The 10,722-nt window shown below is 42.0% G+C and overlaps 1 protein-coding gene across 1 annotated transcript; it reads right to left on the bottom strand.

Moving 5' to 3' along the window:
• Window positions 1-178: 178 nt before the first annotated feature.
• On the bottom strand, window positions 179-10,170 carry LOC120063483 (protein transport protein Sec24C-like). Its single transcript, XM_039013866.1, has 8 exons — window positions 9,912-10,170; window positions 3,730-3,878; window positions 2,837-2,975; window positions 2,113-2,234; window positions 1,536-1,715; window positions 1,130-1,327; window positions 838-927; window positions 179-678 (listed from the first exon to the last, which is right to left on the bottom strand). Exons 1-8 carry the CDS (start codon window positions 10,015-10,017, stop codon window positions 535-537), a joined length of 1,128 nt encoding a protein of 375 aa, XP_038869794.1. The 5' UTR covers window positions 10,018-10,170; the 3' UTR covers window positions 179-534.
• Window positions 10,171-10,722: the final 552 nt, after the last annotated feature.

Raw genomic sequence — 10,722 nt, 5'->3', positions numbered from 1 at the left:
GTGTGTGACCAATAACATCTGCTAACCCTGTGTATGTGACCAATAACATCTGCTAACCCTGTGTATGTGACCAATAACATCTGCTAACCCTGTGTATGTGACCAATAACATCTGCTAACCCTGTGTATGTGACCAATAACATCTGCTAACCCTGTGTATGTGACCAATAACATCTGCTAACCCTGTGTATGTGACCAATAACATCTGCTAACCATGTGTATGTGACCAATAACATCTGCTAACCAATAACATGTTATTTGATTTGAAAAGTTATTAATACAACGGTCAAACAAATAAGACATGACCATTTGCTGATGCCCTCAAGTATAACAACCAGTTGCATACTGTAAGTCAAATAAGGATATGATCATTCAGAGGTGATCTGTAAAACCCCTGGCCATACTGCTGAAAACACCAGGGTCATGTTCATTAGGCACCAAACAGAAGAAAAGCTGAGTGAAACATGGGAGGGATTAGCTGGACTTGTCCAATAAGAAACCAACGTTTGCGTTTCCAGTTCAAAACATTTTACAACTAACGAACCAGCAGTTGTATAGAGTTGACATGGAGGTGGTACAGGAAGTCAGCGTAGCTCGCTCCCCCGTTGGGACTCTTATCTTCTACCAGGAGGCGCTGTAGAGCCTCCTCACAGCTGTCCCCCTGCTTCACCACACGCAGCTGGGGAGAGAGGGAGGGGAGCAGGGAGAGAGAGACAGAGAGACACACACAGTCAGTCATATCTAAGATATTAGTCAGAGGTTATTTTGTCATAACTACTTAACTTCCTCTCTGGAACGTTCATGCCAACCCCAAGAAGGAACTTATCCAGAGTCTCACCTTGCGAGTATAGTGTGTCTGCGAGTTCAGGGTGTTGATGAGTGACCTCACACTAACAGACAGAGGGTTGTCCAGCACAGGCAGCTTCGTCTGCACAGACACACACAGATACACATATTATAAATACTGTAGATATCGACTTTAAATCAGCAGTGGTCCTTTCACCGCTTTCCACTAATAATTTACGATGTATTCCACTTCCACACGCCCTCATCCTTCACATTCCCTCACTGTCTCCCCTCTCACCCCTCTCCCTCACCCATCCTCCCTTCTTCCCCCCTCCCTCTTTCACCTCTCCAGAGGGTAGTGTGGACAGACAGGTGATGTTGAAGAGTTGGACCAGGGAGGTGTTGGAGACGTTGTGGCCCACCCAGAGTAGCAGAACCAGGGGTCCGTGGACCAGGTAGAGACCTCCATGGTCCAGGCTAGCAGCAGTGCAGCGAACAGCCTCCCCTAGGCTGAGAGGACTGGAGGTATTGCCACCTACTGGCTGGAGGTGGAAGAGACATAGTCCAGTCAGTGTGAGAGAGGGAGGGAGAGTGCTGTGACAGAGAAACTGATGTGGCTATGTATTTCTATCTCAATTATTCCATGTGATGTCGTCACCATCACCATCCACCCCCACCACCATCACCCCCACCCCCATCACCATCACCATCACTACCCCCACCATCACCATCACCCCCACCACCCCTTACCAGTGGTAGCAGCAGAGGGTAGAAGTGTCCTGCTGTGGTCTTGGTATCCATGGAGACCACTTGACAGCGGAGCTGCAGGCGTTGGTGTACTGAACTGCGGAGGCCAGGTAGCAGAACTTCACTCTTCCTCAGGCTGTTGAGGTAGACTGGCAGGGTCTTCAGGTACTGGGGTAGGACCAGCTATAGTAAGATACACACAGAGATGCACACAGTCAACTCAGGCTGTTGAGGTAGACTGGCAGGGTCTTCAGGTACTGGGGACTAAAAGAGACATACAGAGAGAAAATCACCTAAGTTAAACTAGGCATAAAGAGCTATTTTTACTGCCTTGATGTTGTTTGAAGTTTTTCCTGCAAACTCTTTATAACCTTTACTAAATGGGAAACTCTTTATAACCTTTACTAAATGGGAAACTCTTTATAACCTTTACTAAATGGGAAATTATTTTTGTTTGTAGGAAACTAGAGTGGAAATACTGTATGTATGAGGAGCATGATGAAATATCCACAACAACCACATGAGTTCTTGACAGGGAGAAAAGTGCTATTCAAATCCATGATGTCCAATGTCCACTCACCTGTCCTGGGGACACAGAGGAGGCGCTGCAGTGTTTCCTATAGCAGGCCAAGGACTCTGTTACCTCTGTCTGCAGTTCCTCTCTCAGCTCCTGTAGAGGGCGCTCCAACACGGCACAGTACACTGGAGGGGGAGAGAGAGAGAGAGAGATATATAAATATAGATATATAGATATATATATATATATATATATATATATATATATATATATATATATCTATATTGGCCATCAGGAAGAAATATAGGGCAGTGTTCAGGCAGTGTCCTAAACATGATATATTAACTCAGAACTTTCTGATATAGATGAACAGTTAAAAACAGAACCAGCTAGGACTGGTTAGAAGGATCCCTCTACTTTACCCCTATCCAACACTTCTTATCTATGTAATATGTAATTATCAGTCACTTCCTACAGTAAGTCTTCTAGACTGGAGACGTCCCTTTACTCTTCTTGCAGTAGAAGGTTAAGGTTAGGGTTAGGGTTAAGGTTAAGGTTAAGGTTAGGATTAAGGTTAGGGTTAAGGTTAGGGTTAAGGTAAGGGTTAAGGTAAGGGTTAAGGTAAGGGTTAAGGTTAGGATTAAGGTTAGGATTAAGGTTAAGGTTAAGGTTAGGATTAAGGTTAGGGTTAAGGTTAGGGTTAAGGTAAGGGTTAAGGTTAGGGTTAAGGTTAGGATTAAGGTTAAGGTTAGGGTTAATGTTAGGGTTAGTCAGTGAGTGATCTTACTCTTCTTGCAGTAGAAGGTGAGCAGAGTCTGGGCCTGGCAGTTACAGAAGGTGTCCAGTAGGTGGTGTGAGCAGCACAGAGACAGACTGTGGACCCTGGTCCTCCTCTCTCCCTGCTGGCTGGTGTAGGACAGGACGGTCTTAGGAGAGAATGAAAGGGTAACAATATCATCAACATGTAGTAAAGCTTCATATCTTGGCAAAGACATAATACAACAGTGTTGACAAATACAATTTACATGTTATAGTATTCTGACCTTATGACCTGTCTTTCTGTACTATTTACATGTGACAGTATTCTGACCTTATGACCTGTCTTTCTAGACTATTTACATGTACAGTATTCTGACCTTATGACCTGTCTTTCTGTACTATTTACATGTTACAGTATTCTGACCTTATGACCTGTCTTTCTAGACTATTTACATGTACAGTATTCTGACCTTATGACCTGTCTTTCTGTACTATTTACATGTTACAGTATTCTGACCTTATGACCTGTCTTTCTGTACTATTTACATGTGACAGTATTCTGACCTTATGACCTGTCTTTCTAGACTATTTACATGTTACAGTATTCTGACCTTATGACCTGTCTTTCTAGACTATTTACATGTTACAGTATTCTGACCTTATGACCTGTCTTTCTGTACTATTTACATGTGACAGTATTCTGACCTTATGACCTGTCTTTCTAGACTATTTACATGTTACAGTATTCTGACCTTATGACCTGTCTTTCTGTACTATTTACATGTGACAGTATTCTGACCTTATGACCTGTCTTTCCAGACTATTGACATGCTACAGTATTCTGACCTTATGACCTGTCTTTCCAGACTATTTTAGATCAGCAACTGTCACAAAGTGCTTCTACAGTAAAACTCCACCTACCTGTACGACCACGCCCCTCTTTTCGTCCAGAGCTCTGCTGTGTGTTAACTCAACGGCCAGTGTCGTCCGCCAATCAAGGGTTGCCATGGCGACGTGGGCGGGGTTGGGCCCGGGGACGAACGAGCCATAACACCCTGACACGCGCAGATCTGGACAGAGAGATCAATAACTATGAGTCAGAACACATGTCTGTCATCACGTTGTCTTGAGAGAGAGAGAGATCAATAACTATGAGTCAGAACACATGTCTGTCATCACGTTGTCTTGAGAGAGAGATCAATAACTATGAGTCAGAACACATGTCTGTCATCACGTTGTCTTGAGAGAGAGATCAATAACTATCAGTCAGAACACATGTCTGTCATCACGTTGTCTTGAGAGAGAGAGATCAATAACTATCAGTCAGAACACATGTCTATCATCACGTTGTCTTGAGAGAGAGATCAATAACTATGAGTCAGAACACATGTCTATCATCACGTTGTCTTGAGAGAGAGAGATCAATAACTATCAGTCAGAACACATGTCTGTCATCACGTTGTCTTGAGAGAGATCAATAACTATGAGTCAGAACACATGTCTGTCATCACGTTGTCTTGAGAGAGAGAGATTAATAACTATGAGTCAGAACACATGTCTATCATCACGTTGTCTTGAGAGAGAGATCAATAACTATCAGTCAGAACACATGTCTATCATCACGTTGTCTTGAGAGAGAGATCAATAACTATGAGTCAGAACACATGTCTATCATCACGTTGTCTTGAGAGAGAGAGAGATCAATAACTATCAGTCAGAACACATGTCTATCATCACGTTGTCTTGAGAGAGATCAATAACTATCAGTCAGAACACATGTCTGTCATCACGTTGTCTTGAGAGAGAGAGAGATCAATAACTATGAGTCAGAACACATGTCTGTCATCACGTTGTCTTGAGAGAGATCAATAACTATCAGTCAGAACACATGTCTGTCATCACGTTGTCTTGAGAGAGAGATCAATAACTATGAGTCAGAACACATGTCTGTCATCACGTTGTCTTGAGAGAGATCAATAACTATCAGTCAGAACACATGTCTGTCATCACGTTGTCTTGAGAGAGAAATCAATAACTATCAGTCAGAACACATGTCTATCATCACGTTGTCTTGAGAGAGATCAATAACTATCAGTCAGAACACATGTCTGTCATCACGTTGTCTTGAGAGAGAGATCAATAACTATCAGTCAGAACACATGTCTATCATCACGTTGTCTTGAGAGAGATCAATAACTATCAGTCAGAACACATGTCTATCATCACGTTGTCTTGAGAGAGATCAATAACTATCAGTCAGAACACATGTCTGTCATCACGTTGTCTTGAGAGAGAGATCAATAACTATGAGTCAGAACACATGTCTGTCATCACGTTGTCTTGAGAGAGAGAGATCAATAACTATCAGTCAGAACACATGTCTATCATCACGTTGTCTTGAGAGAGATCAATAACTATCAGTCAGAACACATGTCTGTCATCACGTTGTCTTGAGAGAGATCAATAACTATCAGTCAGAACACATGTCTGTCATCACGTTGTCTTGAGAGAGATCAATAACTATCAGTCAGAACACATGTCTATCATCACGTTGTCTTGAGAGAGAGATCAATAACTATGAGTCAGAACACATGTCTGTCATCACGTTGTCTTGAGAGAGAGAGATCAATAACTATCAGTCAGAACACATGTCTATCATCACGTTGTCTTGAGAGAGATCAATAACTATCAGTCAGAACACATGTCTGTCATCACGTTGTCTTGAGAGAGATCAATAACTATCAGTCAGAACACATGTCTATCATCACGTTGTCTTGAGAGAGAGATCAATAACTATCAGTCAGAACACATGTCTATCATCACGTTGTCTTGAGAGAGAGATCAATAACTATCAGTCAGAACACATGTCTGTCATCACGTTGTCTTGAGAGAGAGAGAGATCAATAACTATGAGTCAGAACACATGTCTATCATCACGTTGTCTTGAGAGAGAGAGATCAATAACTATGAGTCAGAACACATGTCTATCATCACGTTGTCTTGAGAGAGAGAGATCAATAACTATCAGTCAGAACACATGTCTGTCATCACGTTGACTTGAGAGAGAGAGAGATCAATAACTATGAGTCAGAACACATGTCTATCATCACGTTGTCTTGAGAGAGAGAGATCAATAACTATCAGTCAGAACACATGTCTGTCATCACGTTGTCTTGAGAGAGAGAGAGATCAATAACTATGAGTCAGAACACATGTCTATCATCACGTTGTCTTGAGAGAGAGATCAATAACTATCAGTCAGAACACATGTCTATCATCACGTTGTCTTGAGAGAGAGAGAGATCAATAACTATGAGTCAGAACACATGTCTGTCATCACGTTGTCTTGAGAGAGATCAATAACTATCAGTCAGAACACATGTCTATCATCACGTTGTCTTGAGAGAGAGAGATCAATAACTATCAGTCAGAACACATGTCTGTCATCACGTTGTCTTGAGAGAGAGAGAGATCAATAACTATCAGTCAGAACACATGTCTATCATCACGTTGTCTTGAGAGAGAGAGATCAATAACTATCAGTCAGAACACATGTCTATCATCATGTTGTCTTGAGAGAGAGAGATCAATAACTATGAGTCAGAACACATGTCTGTCATCACGTTGTCTTGAGAGAGATCAATAACTATCAGTCAGAACACATGTCTATCATCACGTTGTCTTGAGAGAGAGAGATCAATAACTATGAGTCAGAACACATGTCTATCATCACGTTGTCTTGAGAGAGATCAATAACTATCAGTCAGAACACATGTCTATCATCACGTTGTCTTGAGAGAGATCAATAACTATGAGTCAGAACACATGTCTATCATCACGTTGTCTTGAGAGAGAGAGATCAATAACTATCAGTCAGAACACATGTCTATCATCACGTTGTCTTGAGAGAGAGAGATCAATAACTATGAGTCAGAACACATGTCTATCATCACGTTGTCTTGAGAGAGAGATCAATAACTATCAGTCAGAACACATGTCTATCATCACGTTGTCTTGAGAGAGAGAGATCAATAACTATGAGTCAGAACACATGTCTGTCATCACGTTGTCTTGAGAGAGATCAATAACTATGAGTCAGAACACATGTCTGTCATCACGTTGTCTTGAGAGAGAGATCAATAACTATCAGTCAGAACACATGTCTATCATCACGTTGTCTTGAGAGAGATCAATAACTATGAGTCAGAACACATGTCTGTCATCACGTTGTCTTGAGAGAGAGAGATCAATAACTATGAGTCAGAACACATGTCTGTCATCACGTTGTCTTGAGAGAGATCAATAACTATCAGTCAGAACACATGTCTGTCATCACGTTGTCTTGAGAGAGAGAGATCAATAACTATGAGTCAGAACACATGTCTGTCATCACGTTGTCTTGAGAGAGATCAATAACTATCAGTCAGAACACATGTCTGTCATCACGTTGTCTTGAGAGAGATCAATAACTATCAGTCAGAACACATGTCTATCATCACGTTGTCTTGAGAGAGAGATCAATAACTATGAGTCAGAACACATGTCTATCATCATGTTGTCTTGAGAGAGAGAGATCAATAACTATCAGTTAGAACACATGTCTATCATCACGTTGTCTTGAGAGAGAGATCAATAACTATCAGTCAGAACACATGTCTATCATCACATTGTCTTGAGAGAGAGATCAATAACTATCAGTCAGAACACATTTCTATCATCACGTTGTCTTGAGAGAGAGAGATCAATAACTATCAGTCAGAACACATGTCTATCATCACGTTGTCTTGAGAGAGAGATCAATAACTATCAGTCAGAACACATGTCTGTCATCACGTTGACTTGAGAGAGAGAGATCAATAACTATCAGTCAGAACACATGTCTATCATCACGTTGTCTTGAGAGAGAGAGATCAATAACTATGAGTCAGAACACATGTCTGTCATCACGTTGTCTTGAGAGAGATCAATAACTATCAGTCAGAACACATGTCTGTCATCACGTTGTCTTGAGAGAGAGAGATCAATAACTATGAGTCAGAACACATGTCTGTCATCACGTTGTCTTGAGAGAGATCAATAACTATCAGTCAGAACACATGTCTGTCATCACGTTGTCTTGAGAGAGATCAATAACTATCAGTCAGAACACATGTCTATCATCACGTTGTCTTGAGAGAGAGATCAATAACTATGAGTCAGAACACATGTCTATCATCATGTTGTCTTGAGAGAGAGAGATCAATAACTATCAGTTAGAACACATGTCTATCATCACGTTGTCTTGAGAGAGATCAATAACTATCAGTCAGAACACATGTCTATCATCACATTGTCTTGAGAGAGAGATCAATAACTATCAGTCAGAACACATTTCTATCATCACGTTGTCTTGAGAGAGAGAGATCAATAACTATCAGTCAGAACACATGTCTATCATCACGTTGTCTTGAGAGAGAGATCAATAACTATCAGTCAGAACACATGTCTGTCATCACGTTGACTTGAGAGAGAGAGATCAATAACTATCAGTCAGAACACATGTCTATCATCACGTTGTCTTGAGAGAGAGAGATCAATAACTATGAGTCAGAACACATGTCTGTCATCACGTTGTCTTGAGAGAGATCAATAACTATCAGTCAGAACACATGTCTGTCATCACGTTGTCTTGAGAGAGATCAATAACTATCAGTCAGAACACATGTCTATCATCACGTTGACTTGAGAGAGAGAGAGCGAGAGAGAGACAGACAGACAGACAGACAGAGGGAATGAGAGAGAGAGAGACAGAGCAAACTAGAATGCTATTTGGCCCTAAACAGAGAGTACACAGTGGCAGAATACCTGACCACTGTGACTGACCCAAACTTAAGGAAAGCTTTGACTATGTACAGACTCAGTGAGCATAGCCTTGCTATTGAGAAAGGTCGCCGTAGGCAGACATGGCTCTCAAGAGAAGACAGGCTATGTGCTCACTGCCCACAAAATGAGGTGGAAACTGAGCTGCACTTCCTAACCTCCTGCCCAATGTATGACCATATTAGAGAGACATATTTCCCTCAGATTACACAGATCCACAAAGAATTTGAAAACAAATCCAATTTTGATAAACTCCCATATCTACTGGGAGAAATTCCACAGTGTGCCATCACAGCAGCAAGATTTGTGACCTGTTGCCACAAGAAAAGGGCAACCAGTGAAGAACAAACACCATTGTAAATACAACCCATATTTATGCTTATTTATTTTAACTTGTGTGCTTTAACCATTTGTACATTGTTACAACACTGTATATATATAATATAACATTTGTAATGTCTTTATTGTTTTGAAACTTCTGTATGTGTAATGTTTACTGTTAATTTGTATTGTTTATTTCACTTTTGTATAATATCTACCTCACTTGCTTTGGCAATGTTAACACATGTTTCCCATGCCAATAAAGCCCCTTGAATTGAATTGAAATTGAAATTGAGAGACAGACAGATGGAAGGAGAGGGAGAGAGAGAGAGAGAGAGACAGACAGACAGACAGACAGACAGAGGGAATGAGAGAGAGAGAGACAGAGATGGAAGGAGAGGGAGAGAGAGAGAGAGAGAGAGAGAGAGAGAGAGAGAGAGAGACACAGACAGACAGACAGACAGACAGACAGACAGACAGACAGACAGACAGACAGACAGACAGACAGACAGACAGACAGACAGACAGACAGACAGACAGACAGACAGACAGACAGACAGACAGACAGAGGGAAGGAGAGCGAGAGAGAGAGAGACAGAGACAGACAGACAGAGGGAAGGAGAGAGAGAGGGAGAGAGAGAGAGAGAGAGAGACAGACAGATGGAAGGAGAGGGAGAGAGAGAGAGAGAGAGAGAGAGACAGAGACAGAGGGAATGAGAGAGAGAGAGACAGAGATGGGAGAGAGAGAGAGAGAGAGAGAGAGAGAGAGAGAGAGAGACAGAGACAGAGACAGAGACAGAGACAGAGACAGAGACAGAGACAGAGACAGAGACAGACAGACAGACAGACAGACAGACAGACAGACAGATGGAAGGAGAGCGAGAGACAGAGACAGACAGAGGGAAGGAGAGATCTGGTCTTACCTTTACTGACATGTACCCTGAGTGTGGCCCTATAGCCCGTCTCTGTCTCTACAGTCCTCCTCAGGTCACAGCTGAAACGCTCCCTGTCCAACTCTCCCTGGAACATCAGTTAGATGTTGAATTAGAATTGTTCACCCCAAACTAAGGGTGTTTTCACATATGAAATTCTGTTCACTTGTTCGGTTTCCTGAAGCGTTTGTTGAGAATTCTACAAATATGTTTTGCTTTCACAAGACCTGTGACGTTAGCAAGCTATCTTGTTTACAATGGGCAAAAGGTTCCAAGCGATTCACGCTGCTGCGTCACAATACCTGGTACTTTGGTCCTGGATCTTGGACCCGCTAGGTCCAGGATTGGTTTCAGCCATGGTTTGTTTGCTTTTCACACATTCTTTATAGCGCAGATCAGGGTACCAAACGCTCTAGTATCTTGATCATACAGAACTACATTATATATACAAAAGTATGTGGACACCTTTTCAAATTAGTGGATTCGGCTATTTCAGCCACACCTGTTGCTGACAGGTGTATAAAATTGAGCCCACAGCCATGCAATCTCCATAGACAAACATTGGCAGTAGAATGGCCTTACTGAAGAGCTCAGTGACTTTCAACGTGGCACCGTCATAGGATGCCACCTTTCTAACAAGTCACAGCTAGAGCTGCCCCGGTCAACTGTAAGTGCTGTTATTGTGAAGTGGAAACGTCTAGGAGCAACAACGGCTCAGCCGCTAAGTGGTAGGCCACACAAGCTCATAGAACGGGACCACATAGTGCTGAAGCGCGTAGCACGTACAAATCGTCTGTCCTCG

The sequence above is a fragment of the Salvelinus namaycush genome, chromosome 18, assembly GCF_016432855.1.
Source record: "Salvelinus namaycush isolate Seneca chromosome 18, SaNama_1.0, whole genome shotgun sequence".
NCBI classification, from domain to species: domain Eukaryota; kingdom Metazoa; phylum Chordata; class Actinopteri; order Salmoniformes; family Salmonidae; genus Salvelinus; species Salvelinus namaycush.
This window is presented reverse-complemented; position numbering and strand designations above follow the sequence as displayed.